Source organism: Lissotriton vulgaris, chromosome 6 (genome assembly GCF_964263255.1).
Source record: "Lissotriton vulgaris chromosome 6, aLisVul1.2, whole genome shotgun sequence".
In the NCBI taxonomy this organism is placed as follows: Eukaryota; Metazoa; Chordata; class Amphibia; order Caudata; family Salamandridae; genus Lissotriton; species Lissotriton vulgaris.
In genome coordinates, this window is record NC_141694.1 from 1411534265 (window position 1) to 1411550814 (window position 16550).

At 43.4% G+C, this 16550-nt stretch overlaps 1 protein-coding gene across 1 annotated transcript in view; it reads left to right on the forward strand.

The window, feature by feature from the left end:
• CCDC28A (coiled-coil domain containing 28A) overlaps window positions 1–10813 on the forward strand; it is a 158552-nt gene extending 147739 nt beyond the window's left edge. The window contains exon 6 of the mRNA XM_086927538.1: window positions 9890–10813. Within this exon, the coding sequence (XP_086783664.1) occupies window positions 9890–9980 (91 nt within the window). The 3' untranslated portion in view covers window positions 9981–10813. The remainder of the gene's footprint in view (window positions 1–9889) is intronic.
• Window positions 10814–16550: the final 5737 nt, after the last annotated feature.

Sequence of the window (16550 nt, forward strand, 5' to 3'; positions counted from 1 at the left end):
GCAGGGTGAGTGAGATTCAGACATTGTGCTGTCAAGAACCTTATACTGTATTTCATGCTGCTGTAAGGTTGTAATGCGTACTCACCCTAAGTTCCTTCCTAAGGTGATTTCTGATTTCCATGTCAATCAGACTATAACTTTGCCTACGTTTTTCCAAAATCCTTCCACTCCAGCGGAAAGGTCTTTACATTCCCTGGATGTCAGAAGAGTGTTGAAGTTCTACTTAGATAACACCAAGGACATTCGTTGGTCAGACCAATTGTTTGTCAATTATGGGTCGGTCAGGACTGGTCTTGCCACCTCTAAACAGTCCATCTCGAGGTGGATTGTGTCCTGTATCCAGTTATGTTATCAGAAGGCTAACAAAACCTTAGGGGGTAAGCCTAAGGCTCATTCTATCACAGGCAAAGCAGCTACAACAGCTTTGCTTTGTAATGTTCCCATTGCAGAAATCTGCAGGGCTGCCACTTGGAAGTCGGTCCACACCTTTTCTAAGCATTACTGTCTGGACTCTGACGCCAGAGCAGATGCTCAGGTTGGGCAGGCTTCATTGAGAAATCTATTTGCACATCAGAGGTGTTGTCTGTTTTTTCTCGACCGCCGGGTTGGTTGTTTGGGATGGGCTTGCCATTCTATTCACTAGATTATGACTACACACAGAGATCCCCTACTACAGAGGGAGTAGTTTCTTTTCTGTAACTCCATTTCTGTAGTAGGGGTATCTCTGTTATAGTCATAAGTGCCCGCCCTCCTCCCCGGTGGAGAAAATGGTACTGTAATGTATGCTACTGTTGTAAGCAAACCTCACCTAGGCCTACTTAGTGCAAGGGGTTCGCCCGTCTCTGCACGGAGTCCTCAGACCATAGGAAGAAGTTGGCAATGAAACTGGAAAATACAAAAGCAAAGTTTATTAAACCTTTAAAGGTGGTACTACAGTCCACACAACACCCTTCAGTATTTTATAGAGGAGCACACCGAACTAAAACACATGGCCCCCTTTATACACAATGAGGGGGCTCAAAAGAAGGCGGTACAGAAGACAAGAGCAGTTTCATGACCATACAAGGACATATTGGAAGGCAAAATCGATAGGTGGGCGGAGTTAACAGTCTTCGGAAACTAGTAAACACATTCCTATCTGGAACTAATTAGTAACGGCCGTAGACCCTACTGAGCAAATACAAAATGGAGTCAGTACATTTGTTACGATAATGGTCAAACACAGCATGTCTTCTGCTAATGCTTAACCCAATCGCTGTTGATTTACAACACTACAGGCCTTGCTTTATACACCTTCAAAAAGAACTGAAAGTAAAAGGACTTTGGCTGTGCATCCTGGGATACCGAGGGTCTCTGGAGAGTTCCTTAAAGGCACGGTATCCCTTTTAAAGACACATAATGGCAGCCTATTGGGGCTTGTCTGTCCAACTCTTCATCTCTATCATTTCAAGGATTTTGGTGAACGGGAGTTTTCTCTTTGAAGGAAACTTGGTAAAATCTGACATTGTTGGCTATCCTTTTCACTGTGTAGATGAAGTGGTGGCCTTTGTAGCCTTGGAAGTGTTAGGCTGCATTATTTGTCTTGATTTTCTCTTAAGTGTCTATGCAGGACTGCAAAGAAGACATCTTAAGAGATTATTTTTGATTGCTCCGGGGTCCACACACATGGCCGGTCTATTTACTATATTATGACTATATACCCCTACTACAGAACTGGAGTTACAGAAAAGAAACTACTCCATCTCAAGGACGCCTACTTCCATATTACCATACATCCTGCTCACAGGAAATCTCTACGGTTCACAGTGGACGCCCAACACTATCAGTTCAAGGTTCTCCCATTCGGAGTAACCACAGCCCCCAGGGTCTTCACAAAGTGTCTTGCCGTAGTAGCAGCACACTTGCGAAGACAGCAGATCCATGTGTTTCCATACCTGGACGACAGGCTTATAAAAGCCAAATCACACAGTCCGTGTGTTCACCACACTCGCCAAACAATTCACCTGCTACACCACTTGGGGTTCACAATAAACCACTCCAAGTCTCATCTACAGCCCTCCTACCTACATCAATATCTAGGGGCCACGCTAGACACTTCCAAACATCTAGCATACCCCAATCCAGCCAGGATAGCCAGTATGCAAACCCTCATCACAAAATGTCAACCCCAACACTCCCTTCCAGCTTGAGTTTTTATGCAGCTCATAGGAATGATGGCCTCTTGCATTTTCATAGTACCTCACGCAAGACTTCATATGCGCCCCTTACAAGAATGCTTAGTATGTCAGTGGAATCTGGCTCATGGTCAACTTATAGATCTGGTGTTGGTGGACAGTCGCACGCATCACTCTCTCCATTGGTGGAACACACAAAACCTTTCCAGAAGGCAGCTATTCCTAGAGCCAGTTCCACAGATGGTGCTAACGGGGGACGCATCACTCACCGGCTGGAAAGCCCATCTCCTAATCCACACAATTCAGGGCAGGAGGGCCACCCAACAAAATGTGCTCCACATCAATCACCTAGAATTACTGGCACTATTTCTAGCGTTAGTCATTCCAAGCACATCTCCTCAACAAAACTGTCCTGGTCCGCACGAACAATATAACGGCAATGGAAGCAAGGAGAAACACATTCTTTACAGCGGTCTCATCTAGTGCAAAGCAAATGGAGATGGCCCATTCCGCAAAACATATATCTTCTGGCAGAGCATCTCCCAGGAGTGCACAGCCAGATTGAGGATCTGCTAAGTCGTCAGACCCAGCAGATACATGAATGGGAACTTCAACCTCAAGTTTTTCAACCACATTTCCAAATGTGGGGCCACCCAGACATAGATCTATTCGCCACACATGCAAACGCAAATGCCCTTCTTTCGCCGCCAGGTTTCCACACCCGTTGTCCAGGGTCAATGCGATATGGATGAACTGGTCATACAGATTTGCGTACGCTTTTCCGCCACTCCCATTCATTCCGCTAGTAGTACGCAAGCTCAAGCAACAGTCTCTCAAAATGATCCTGATTGCTCCCACATTGGCAAGGCGACCATGGTTCACAACATTCCTCAAACTCTCCGTAGTTCCACACCAAAAACTACATCTATCTCCAAAGCTGCTGACGCAGAACCATGGAGAGATAAGGCACCCAGATCCAGTACAAATGAATCTAACAATCTGGCTCCTGAAGTCCTAGAGTTTGATTGCCTTAACCTCCCACCGGACTGTATGAACATTATCAAAGAAGCCATACGCCCTACTACTAGAGCTTGCTGTGCAGCCAAGTGGAAACGATTTGTCATTTACTGCAATAACAACAAAATTGACCCGCTAGATGCTTCCATTTAGAACATCATTTGTTGCATCTACAAAGATGTAATCTTGGATACTCATCCATAAGATTAGATCTGGCTGCCCTTGCTGCCTACCTGCAAAACAACATTTGTCATTGTTTAGAGTAACCGCTATTAAAGCCTTTATGGTAGACCTTAAAAGGATAATTCCTGCCACACTGCCACCCTCTCCGGTGTGGAACCTAAACATTGTCCTTACTAGGCTAATGGGTTCCCCATTTGAGCCTTTACACACATGTGAACTGTAGTTCCTTACATGGAAAGTAGCTTTCTTTGTCGCAATCACCACTCTCAGGAGAGCAAGTGAGATCCAGGCTTTAACCATACAAGAACCATTCTTACAAATACATCGTAACAAGGTGGTTTTTAGAACAAATCCTAAATTCCTTCCCAAAGTAATCTATGCTTTCCATCTTAATCAATCTATAGATCTGTAGAGTTACCAGTGTTTTTTTCCAAAACCCACATTCCTTAGCAGAGGGAGCTCTTCACACACTTGACGTGAAAAGAGCTTTACTTTATTACATTTACAGGACTAAACCTTTTAGAAAGACAAACCAACTGGTTGTAGCTTTCTCTCTACCTCATAAAGGAAACCCATCCCCAAAGCTGGAATTGCCAGGTGGATAGTCAAATGCATTCAAATATGCTACCAGAAGGCAAAATGCACATTAACAATGCCCCCTAGAGCGCACTCAACACGCAAACTAGGGGCTTCCATGGCATTCTTAGGGAACATTCCCCTATAAGACATTTGTAAAGCAGCGACATGGTCTACTACACACACCTTCCCCAAACACTATTGTGTAGAAGTGCAGGTGAAGCAACAGGCTTTTGTAGGCCAGGCTGTTCTTATGACACTTTTCCAAACCACTGCAACATATACAGGTGACCACCGCTAAGGGAGCCACTGCTGTACAGTCTATGCAAAAGTATGAATTCTGCAGCTCATATGCCTCGAATGGAAAACGCTACTTACCATTATGCATCTGCTCTTGGCATGTAGAGCTGCAGCATATCATACCCCCTTCTGCCTCCCCGGACCCTGTACCTGTTCCAGTGTTATCTTACTTAGATACATTCACATGGACTTCTTTTCTGTTTCTTACAAACTCCATCATTTCCCATCATGGCGAAAAACAATCTGAGGATAGAGTCGATGCCCATGCAAACCATTGTCTAAGGGAGGAGTCGCCTATCTCTTGACTACAAAAGACTTCTTCCAAGACAACAACAAGGAGCAAACATCCGAGCCCAACACCAGATGGTGATCTATGCAAAAGTATGATATTCTACAGCTCTACATGCCAAGAACAGATGCATACTTGTAAGTAGCATTTTCCTTTGGACATTTTTTCGTTCAACTTCAGGGGGAATTCACAAACACTGGGTACCTTTAGAATCCACAGGATGTTGGAAAAAAGGACATAAATTTACCTTATGTGGAAAAAAGTTATGGAGCCCTAAGCGTAAACTACACCAAATGACCAAAAAAGGGCTCAGTAATGGGGAGAGGGATTCTTTTAAAGAGACAGGAAAATATATGCTCATCTTCTGTTACTTCTGGAGAACACTTGTACTCTTTTTACGAATGGTCACCCTGGACTTGGCTCAGTTACAAGGTAATAGAGACCTGCATTTGCCTGAAAACAACTTAGTTTTTAGGCATCTTAATGGAGAAGCAAACAGCAGAGAAACTTATGACAACTCAATCAATGCTTATAAGTAGGGAATAATAAGCATTAAGCAAATATAGAGTATATTTAACATGTAACTGTGTAGTATAGTCCAATATTGCCATTGAGGCTGCGAATGTCACCAGAATCCTGATATGTGTATATATATATCCACATTTGTAAAGCGCGAACAATCGCCCATAAGGGTCTCCAGGCGCTGGGGGCCGTCGGGAAGATTAAGCAAGCTATTGCCCAGAGTCACATGGTGCTAGGCTAATCTGCCACCAGAGCCGGGGATCGAACCGTGATCCCCAGATTCCAGCGTCAGTCACCCTAGCCTTAACTTCATGTTTGGGTGCTATTTATAGCACAAAATGTAGTGGTGTAAAACCTGTGTTTCACAGTGAACGTGAAATATGGGACAAATTTAAATTTTTTCTGTGAAATACACATTTCATTATCATAATGATATTCCTCACACTACTTTGCACACCTTTACCATTGTCTGGCTGACTAGGACTATGCAGCGCGGAGGAGCAACTTATGTAGCAAAAATCTAATTAATTATGCAGCAAAAATGAAAATTATGCAATCCACTCTCTAGCAGCATTATTTTCATCCATTTTAGCTAGAATTTTTTTTTTTGAAAAATCTGAAAATTTTGCATACTATGCAGCACATTTGGTAAATGTAGTAAATCCACTATTATGCGGTTAACACCTCAGCCACAGAATTGCATACATTTCTGGCCATGTCCACTGTTTTATGAATAATTAGCGAAATTTGAACCTAAATATTTTAATTGCTATCATTGCCTATTGTTAGCTGCAATATGAAGAACACATATTTTTCAAGATAACTACCACAAAATAAACATGTAAAAGAAGGTCATGCACAGTGCTTGTTGGCCACCTGTGGAGAGTTAAGCGTAGGCCCTTGCTGGAGGCCAGAACCTGAGTTGAGCGTAGGATGATAGAGAGAAGGTAACATTCATAATACTCAATCTGTACCCGATAAATGGAACGATTGTTAAATACCGACGCTTTCATCTCCGGCACCACAACCAGTAACTTTCCCGGCAGATAATTTTTGGTGGTCTCCACACCCTCATGGAACGGGTGGCCAAACGCTTTCAACTTCCAATAACAAACAAGCTGTGAGAGTTATTTGAATTGCTGATTATTTCTAGGAGGAATTACAGTCACGGCAGTCCTACCAAGAATCAATAAGAAATACAAAGCACCTAAAGACTCCCCACCATCTCTGGTGAACAGCCAAACCCCACTCGGTCATCACACAAGCAGCTCACCTACGTTTGACGAACAGTTCCACACCAATCACAACCCCGCATGACAAGCAAAACGGATGCCTTGATAACATTGAAGAGCGGGTTCTCAACTATGCCCGGTACTACTGTACGGGCGACCAATTCCCTGGCAACACTGGGCAGGGATGACTGCCAGATGTGGTCAGACATCGCCACATACATGAAATTTCTTCCGAAAGACAAAAGGGCAGAAGCAAAAAAAAGAAAAGATTCTGCAGGAGGGAAAAATCATCGAAATCAAAGATTGCGCTATGGATTATGTGCCGTATGTGCAATTAATTGTTCTACGGTCTTGCTAAACAGCTTATCCAAACCTTTTTTCACTATAACAGCAATCCTGACACTGAACACCTCACATACCAAATTGGGATAGATATGTTACCACACATCAGGGTGATTATGTAGCAAAACACCAGCTCCAAATCCAAATTCATACACAGAACATAACTTAAAACAATGGTTCTAAAGGACTCATTACTGCAGCTGCAATGTCCTCTTGCCACTGCCACACACTGCTGCTAGGCAGTGCCAGAACAAGTGTGCACACCTCAACCTGCCAGACTCTAAAGAATGCTGATACTCTTGGCACTGCTAGGCCCAGATGAACATGTCTGTGCACCTTAGCCTGCCAATGTCAGACTCTGAAATATGCTGCTACTTCTGGCATGCCAGGCCCGGAAGAACTCTAAAATCATCTCAACTTGCCACTGCCTGACTCTGAAGGATGCTGTGACTCTTGCACTGCGAAGCCCAGAAGAACCATTTTGCACACCTCGGCCTACCACTGCCTGAATCTGAAGGATGCTGCTATTCTTGGCAGTGCCAGGCCAAGAAGAACACTAAAATCACCTCCACCTGCCACTGCCTGACTCTGAAGGATGCTGGTACTCTTGGCTCTACCAGGCCCAGAAGAACAATTTTGCATACCTCAGCCTACCACTGCCTGACTCTGAAATATGCTACTGCTCTTGGCAGTGCAGGCCAAGACCACTTTAATGCACCTCAACATGCCACTGCCAGACTCTGAAGGAAGCTGGTACTCTTGGCGCTGCCAGGACACTTTTGTGCCCCTTAACCTGCCAGACCCTGAAGAGCGCTGCTACTCTTTACAGTGCTACTGCCAGACTCTGACGAATGCAGCTACAGTCAACAGTGCCACGCCCAGAAGAACTCAATGGCTCAATTGAACTTCCCCCTGCCTGAACAAGGGTCCACCCTACTGCTGGCTGGCAAAGAATAGGGGATGGTGATTCTTCTGTGTTCCTGCAGATTGCACTTGCACTTCATTAGGTATTAGCTCACAGGAACATCAAGCAGCAAGTTGTGCACCCCATGCAATGGACTACTCTTTTCTGATGAGTACCAAAAGTACGAAACATATGTTATTCGGTAGTGTGTAAAAAGATGTTCAGCATTTACCCTTGAATTCCTCTTGGAGTAATGACACCAGTGTGAGCAAACATGAAGTGTTGTCCCATAGTCCCATTACTCTGGGGGAGGGGGGGGGGGTCAGTTGTGAGTATGCACAATAAACTTTAAGTGGAAGAGCACCTTCCTCCTGAAGATCCTTTCTGCAGCTGCAATCCCCAACATCAGACCCAAAACATTTTTTGTGCAGCTTGTTCCACATCATGAGATATCAAGTGAGTGTCAATCTTACAGACACACCAACTTTGATTTTAGTGTACAGAATAAAGGTAGTCTGATTAATCAGGGCATTGAACATAAAATCCTTGAAATGGAAGTATATTTTTTAATGTTACGTTCAGGCTACACACAAGTTAACGGAGTGGTAATATTTGCCTAGTTTGGGCTAGTATTTGGCTGCCTTTGTGCTTGAAAGTTGTGAAACAACCTAGCAACACTGGCAGCAGCATCCCAGTACTACCCTTGTCGCAAAGCCCATGGCTTCCCCTCCTTCCCTCCTTGTGGAGAAGTGTGGCTCACTGGTTAGAGGAGGCAGACCTGGAAGCAGAGGTCAGCCCGGGACCAGGGTTCAATTCCCGGATCGGGGGGGTCTTGAGGCCTAAAATGTCCATGGACTCGACAATTCTCGCTCCGGTGCCTACTCGATTCACGGGTTCACACTCTGCGACTCTGGGCAATAGCTTGCTTAATCTCCACAACGGCCCCTCGCGGCGGGATGCCTGGCATTCACCTTGCGGATACCCTGCCGGGGTTATCTCACAGGGGAATACCAGGACGGGTTCCCTAAGCAAGCGCTTAGAAACCGTTCGGTGATTTGCGCTATATAAATTCCTGTACATTTACATTTACATTCCCCTCTGCCGGCAAACTTTAAGAATTCCAGGAATGCAGGTGATTTCATCTGTTATTAACATCCCGCAGCATCTCAAAACAACCTTGCTTTTTCAGTCATGCCATAAGTATGTACTGTATAAGGTGTGAGTAATTTAATAAAAAATCATGAAGACGGCAAGGTGGGTTTCGGTCACTTAATAGTGCCCCAAAAACGCCAGTGTTTATGCGGGACGCTGAATTTCCCAAAAAAACAATAAAATCTGTGTTTGAAAGGAAGGTTCAGCTTCTTAAGCGATTATTTTCACCATCTGCTGTGCACTACTGGAACACGTTCTGTGTGCAATATGACTCCTATTTGGCAAATTAGTTTGTGGTATGAAATCTTTTAAATGACTATACATTGTGTAGCAGATGCTGTTTGAAAAAAATATATATAGCGCATCACACCTTATTTCCGCAGTTCCGCAGTGCATGACTATTGTCTAGTTTAAAACTACTGAATTTAACAACCAGGGTATATTAAAAGATGGGACGGTCTTGCTGAGATCCAAAATGGTGACCTATAGATAGTCGAAGAGTTCTTTGGTGAATCATGTTGCAGGGTATAGACACTTTACCTGCCCCCCCACCCACATCCCCACCCACATCCCCTCCCTCATCGCTGCTTTTTCACGCTGTATGATGCACAACGGCTTACAGAAGCAGCAGCATCCCAGAGCTGCCTGAGCAAGCTTCAGTAGACACTCACTCCACTGCTCCCTCTGTGTTGCAAAGTTGCATTACACAATAAAACATTCATTGTCGTAGGTAGGGGGAAAAGTAAGTGATTTGCCAAGAATCACAGGATGTTGCGCCAACGCAGTCTTTTTCGCCCCCCGTGTTTGGCTCGTTGTCCCACTCCTCCTCGTATACAAAAAAGCACTTTGATGTGGCCTTTGCTGGCCACATCATCGCGCAATGTTTAATGATTTGAACCATGCAGAACAGCAGATGTGCAGCTAAACAACATGGCTCAAAGAAATTCACATTGGCATGGCCAATAGCTCTGGCATTGCCAAAAATATTGGCTTTGCCAATGCTTGGGTTTGCTTGTGCATACCTACAGTACTATGCTTCACCTTGCTTTTTTTCACCAGTCCTCTATGCCGTGGTGTGAAATGTTTTTATGGGTTACCGAGGTAAGTGTATGTGGATGTCTGGTTTACAGAATTAACTGTTACTGTTTCAGGATATCGAAGAAATTGCAATGAAAATCCTTAACTGTGTGTGTATCAGACAAAAACTACACTTAGCTGATCCACAAGATGCTCCGAAAAGCACTGCCAAAAGCACTGCCAACAGTACTGCCAACAGCACTGCCAACTGAAAATGAAATGTAAAAGGCAGTCTTGCTGGGGACCACTAAGATGTGCAGTATTCAGCCACTGTTGTGGTGAAAATCTGAGATGTATCATCAAAGTGCAGATACAACAGATGTTGTTTAACTGTATTCCTGTAAGCATGTTCTAAGTGCTTTGTAACAATTTAATCTTAATCGCTTGCTATGTTATGATGCCAAGTATTGAGGTAAAACCACGAGGCCCAAGTGATATCTGCTGCTAAATTACATATTACTTGTCTTATTGGTCCAAACAAATGAATGACTTGAACTTATGCTTTAAATGTTCTCAGTGTTTCCCATTTTCTCATGTTCAGGTAGTGTTTCGTTCTTTGTTTCTCATGTGGTTATCACATTTGCTTGGATGCTTCACATTTTTTTAAAATGTCCTTTCCTCTTTAGATTGAGTTCTGATGATGACAATCAGATTGCTGTCATGATTTGATGTGCATGAGCAGCGGGTAATCATGAAATGATGTACTTGATATTATGTGATTTTTTTTATTTTTCAAAGACGTGTTGAACTGTAATGCCATTGTATAAGTCTGTACTAAAACACTGTGGAATACCTCTTGGAATGCACTACAAACTGTTACACTAATATATTTTTCTTCCAAAAGCTATGTTGAATGTTGCATTCTGAATGGGCTTGCCTCATTTTGTGCAATTGCAATATATATTATATAATACATTATATATTATAATATATATGTGAAAGCTATATCTTTATTGCTATATTTTCGGGGAGTGCCGATGTGCATGCTTTCACACTTTCTACTGATTTGCCAATGTTAAGTTTGAATAAAATATTATCAAATTAATCTGTGTCACTGTATTTGGAAAATATATAGTGATATTTATTTGATATACAAAAACATGCATTATTTCAGTAAGGGTTTGTGAGGACACCAAGTCTTTAATTCAGGGAAACTCAACACGTGAGCAGCCCTCCACACCTAAATATCAGCGATCCAAGTCTATACAGAAGTTGTAAGAAACTAATTGCTGATGTTATATTAGGTCATTGAGTCCTTGTATAGTTCATTTTGGTATGTTTGTATTACATTTCTTCAAACAACATTCAACAGTACAAATAATAGTATTGCAGCATTTATCATGACCTCCTCACTGCGGACCCCCATTGCATCCACTACGTCCCGGAACAGAGTTCAAGATATATCCCGACTCACTCCTCCCAGCATCTGCCCCCTCTTACCACCTCCAAATTAGTTGCGGCCTCACTGATGACTCCCGTCTTGACCCCCTCTTACACCTAATCTGCTTCTGAGTCCACTTCCATCCCCTTCCATGGACCCCACACCCTCTCAAACTATAGTGTAATGGTCCCCTCTTGTTCTTTTCTCAGCTCTTTGTGTAATCATCAACCTGTATCAGTAACTCGGTACGCAAACTGTTCTGTCGGAAAAAAGCTTGTAGCACATACAGTTATCTAATTCATTCATATAAGAAAATAAATCAATAGGACAAAAAAAACAGAAAACAAGAGGGTCTGTATGACTGAATACATCACATATAGTCAATGAAAATCCAATTACAGTAATTCATACAAAAAACTGCTCCATGTGTCTCAAGTGAAAAAGTGGTTGTGCTGTGCATCAGATAAAAGAGTAACTGTACATATAAACTGAAAGCAAATTTAGATACCTTAATGGCCTGTCCAAACTTTTCAAATTTAGAATCTCTCTCAGATGGGCTCCTTTCGTCTCTACAATGACGCCCAAAAAGTGGAGGTACAGTACAGGCAACATTAACATCATCGACATATCGACCCTCTATGCAGCGTTTGCTTTCTATACAGCTAAACGGGTCTTCTTCAGGACTGGATGCGGAACAACTGTGTATCACAATATATGCTATCAGACCTTTAAAGAATGGGAATTATCTCAATCGGAGATAAAGACTCACCTAGTGTCATAGGAAGACCATAAATTGCCTTCTTTCACCCAAAAGCATGTGTGAGAGACTGAATATGAAAAGTTTTGAATGGCCTGAAGGACGTCTCATTAATATTGTGAAACAATTGATGAGATGTGTTGTCATGTTAGTTGTATTTTAGGGCACAGAAGTGGTCTCAGAGACTCCATTTGTGGAGGTTGCCTCCATTCACTTGAAGAGTGTGCTTTGTTGTTGTGAAACCCATTCTGGAAGGAAAGATTCCAACTTTTTCAGAAGGGAAAGTTGATACATTGCTGTCTTATTTTTATGCTATATAGTCTTTAAAGGTAAGGCCAGTGTCAAAGGGTGAATCCAATGATTTTGCACTGGTGGTCCACTCCAAGGGAAAGCAGTATAGGTTCATATTGGAGGGCAAGGCTGGAATATTTGGTTGTTAGGAACTGTAGGTGAACTTGAAGGATTCAGTCTTTGTTGAATGTGCTTTCGGTGGGTCCTTGACGTCATCTTATGGAATAACTTGATACGTCGTAAATTACTGAATGTCAGTGACAGAAGAGTTCAGTGTCTTCAGTGTATTGAGGTTTTCTGATGTTGGTGAATGTTGCTTTGAGGGTTTTCATATAGGTTGAAGATAATGGGGGCGGGTGGAGGATGGATACCTGAGCGCTCCGCAGGATATTTTGAGTTTCTGCAGTTATTTTGTTCCCCTTTGTATGAACTGGTGTTGATTAGTTAGATGGGGCTGAATGGTTGGGAGAAAGTATTAGAGAAGATCATGTGTGTTTACACGTTGTGGATGAGTAAATGATGATCAACTGTTCAAGGCTGCAGAGAGGCTGATCAGGGGTTCTTTTTGACATTGAGGAAGCAGTAATCATCAACTGCATTGTGATCTGAAGCCATATTGTTCATGCTGTAGAAAATGTTTCTTGTTGATTTTCTTCGGTAGATGGGTGAAGAATGCTTTCTCTCGGACTTTTAGGTGGATGATAGGTTGGGGTTGACAAGATCCACTGTCTGTTTCTTAGCAATGATCTGTTGTTTCTTTATGGCATCTGAGAAGGCTCCTTTGCTTAGGCAGGGGCGACAGGTTTAAGGAAGGATGTGAGGAGCCATCCTTGAAGAGATTAATAAATGCATGACTGTAAGATGCTCTCTTCAGAGGAGATTCCCTTTAGTAAGTTCAGGATGTTAGTGAGTTGAGTATGGGAGAGAGGAGGCTCTAATGCTGTCCATTCGACTGTGGAGCGCTGGGGATTAGGGGTAGTGCGTGTGAGGCAATGCATATTTTTGCATGTTCACCCCCACATTTTTGGACTGATGCTGCTGGTTTATTGACTCAGAGTGCACTGATGCCTGCTAACCAGACCTCAGTGCCAGTGTTCTTACCCTTACAAAGTGTATATTGAATTGGCTGCACCCAATTGGCAAGTACTGACTTAAAAGTCCCTAGTATATGTTATCCAAGGCATGAAATGCAGAGTGTCTACCTAGAACTGCAGCACTGTTTGTGCCACACTGAGTGTGACAAAGAACAAAATGGCTCCCAACCTGCCACTGCAGACCGGCAGATCAGTGTTTAGACTGCTAGTTAGACTTTGACTTTTAAACCAATGGCAAAGCCACCACTCCCTTAACACTATATGTACGCCTCCCCTAAGAAAGGCCTAAGGAGCCCCTGGGAGGAAGCTGTAGATTGTTAATTAAGATATACATTTTTCATATGTCTTAATAGCAACGCTTCAAAATTGTTGTGTTGCTAGGGAACAGTTAGTAGTCCCATTGGCTAACACAGGGTTACCGGCTTGCAACTCAGGCAGGCTAACTTCTGAATGGGACTACCTAACTGGGTACTGCAAGGTATCAAATTAATTGTGGCATTAAATCTGACTTGATGCCCAAAGTCGAAAATATTGTCCCAATTAAAGTTTTGCAACTTTTAGAAAGTTGCCACTATGTGCCCAGCCAGTCCCGTGGCCTCCCAGAGGCCTTAACACACAGACAACCTTCTGCCCACCTGGGGAGACGTGTGAATGACTCCTAGGCTTAGAAAACAAGACAGTTGCAGCAGAGTGAGGTGTTACCTCCTCACCCAAGAAGGCCACTCTGGGTGTTAGCCTAAAAGGCGAGCTTCAAAAGGGAAGCTACCTTTAAAGGGCCACCTGTAACCACATTCTCAATCTGGATGCCTTTTGGTCTGCAGACAAGTTGGAGACAGGTATAGAAAGGCAAAGCCCATCCCCAAACTGGTTTTCCCATGTGGGTGTGTAGCTCTGAAGTAGCCACACCTCTAGGATGGGCTACCAAGCTCCTGACGACCAAGGAAGGGTCCCCCGCATCTTGAGAGTTGCTAGAATAGTGCACTCTGGGACAGCCAGGAAACATGTCACTAGGAAGGAGGGAACCCAGTAGCCCATCGGCTACAGACAGCGTGGTCCCCTAATGGCACTTTCATGGCACCCTGCTCACCAGATCACATTGGATTTGAAGAAAGGACCAAATAAGGACTGTCCTGCTTCCCTTGAAGCTGCATGGAGTGAGGCTGCACAGTCTGAAGTACTGCTCCTGCTGCACATTGGGCTAGTGAAGTTTGGACTGGGCCTATGGCTCCTGACCCAGGGAAAAGTTGATTCCTGGGATGAAGTCAAAGCAGTGACTCCAAGGATCAGTCAGCTGATCATCCTGGAACCAGCTCCAGGGACACAAGAGCTAAAGAAACCCAAACCAGCAAGTTGGTTGCCACAGCAGAAGTGTTGCTTCTACCTGCTGCTGGGCATACAAACGGACCGATCCTCAATGGCTAAAAGTTGCACCTGAGTCCACTGGGCCCAGAAGTGCTGTCAAAGTCCGGATAGGTCAACCAAGGAGCAGACCAGCCCCCACCAAACAATTTTGTCCCAACCGCTGTGCAAGGCAACCATTAGCCCAGCATCGGCTGGCCAGCTACTGCATCAACATAGAGTACTTCAAAGGATCCCAATCTCTGCGGCCAGACTAGCCCTACATCTCTCGTGGACTCAACACAGACACCCTTGTTGCACCTTAAACGAAGCATCTTTTTGCTTGCATCCTCAGCATCAGGACTAATCCATTATAGTCTATGGCAGTCGCCCTGCAAAGTTAGGAACTTGGCGTAAAAACAATGTGATGGCCAGGTGACTGTCCAAAGTATCCTCTGTACCCACTAGACCTCCATCCTATCCTATTGGATTTGGTTGCCCAAGTTGCCGAACTAACTCTTTCAAACTTTTCAAAAGTTTGCACCCTTTTTTTTTTTTTTACCAATGCTTGTTTGTGGTTGCATTCAAAAGTATTTATATCTTCATAAATCTGTATCCCCGGAACCCTCGGGTGGATTTTGATTATCATGGGCGTCTAAAACGTCATAAAAAGAAACACTATTGTTATAAATTGTTGTCTTTTTCTCGTTGTGTGACTTTCTTATTTCGCTGTTTGGTGCTGTTAAATGCTTTACACTAAGTTCCTTTGTCAAGTCTTGCTGCTCATAGCCAGAGCTACCCAGGGTTGAAAAACGGTGCTACAAATGAGCCTGACTGGACCCAAGACAGGTTTTGCGAGTGTATTCCACGATAAGGCCCCACAGCCATATAGAATACACCCAAATCCTCACATTGCAGATATCTGTTTTGTGTTTACTGTGAATCTGATTTTGGTGATCTTTTTGGTAAAGAAGTGATTGACGTCATTGCACTTGTCGACTGGGGGGTTATAAGTCTGGGAGTGGATTGATGCGGAGCTTCATAACTTTGAAGGGTACTGTTCTTTTATTCTCTTTGTTGACTGTAGTCTTGTTGCAGTTTACTTTAGTAAAGGTTATGAAGAATCTGGGTAGAGAGATGAAGTAGTCTAGGACATTGATCTATCTCCATTTCTTTTATGTCTGTGTATGGTGCACTTGGTGCCCTGAAAGTTCTTGACACACTATGGAGTTGAGCGTTTGCGTTTAGAGAATTGAGTGTACATGATTTCCAGGGTTTTGTTGTAGACGTCAAGGGGTATGTTGCATCTGATGTATGTTTGAGGGAGTTTGACAGATTGATTGGTTCTTCTTGGATGATTCAATAGGGAAGTCTTTTGAGGCAAAGAATGTCTTTCTCTTTTTGATTGACCTCAATACAAAAATGTTGGGTGAAGAACAGAGAAGGGGATGGTGCAGTGATCCCTCTAGACAAGAAGTATCAGAGCATCATATTGGGTCGTGGTTGAGGCCTACAGGATGAGTTCAACAATGTTAACTTTACAGTGCTTGGGTTAAGGTATGTTCAGCTTGATCGCCAAGGTATTGAAGAGTGTGTTGATGGATTCCTTCATGTAGGGTTTGTGTGCTGAATGGACGCACAGGTCTAGAATTTATTCTTTGAAGTTGTCTGTGGGTTTTTTGTCTCCACCAGAGTAGTCTCTGAGGCTTTATTCAATCAAAGCCTCCTATTTCATGCCCCTCAAGAGTCCTTATCCTTTAGGGTGTTCATACCATGTTCCCTCAGATAGATGGATTTATGTGGCAACTAGACAGTGTTACAGTGTTTTTCTAAATATGCAAAATATGGAAATATTGTGTGAAATTATTTTTGAAATGTTTGAGTTTTTACGGATGCATAGTTGTAACCAATAAACAAATGA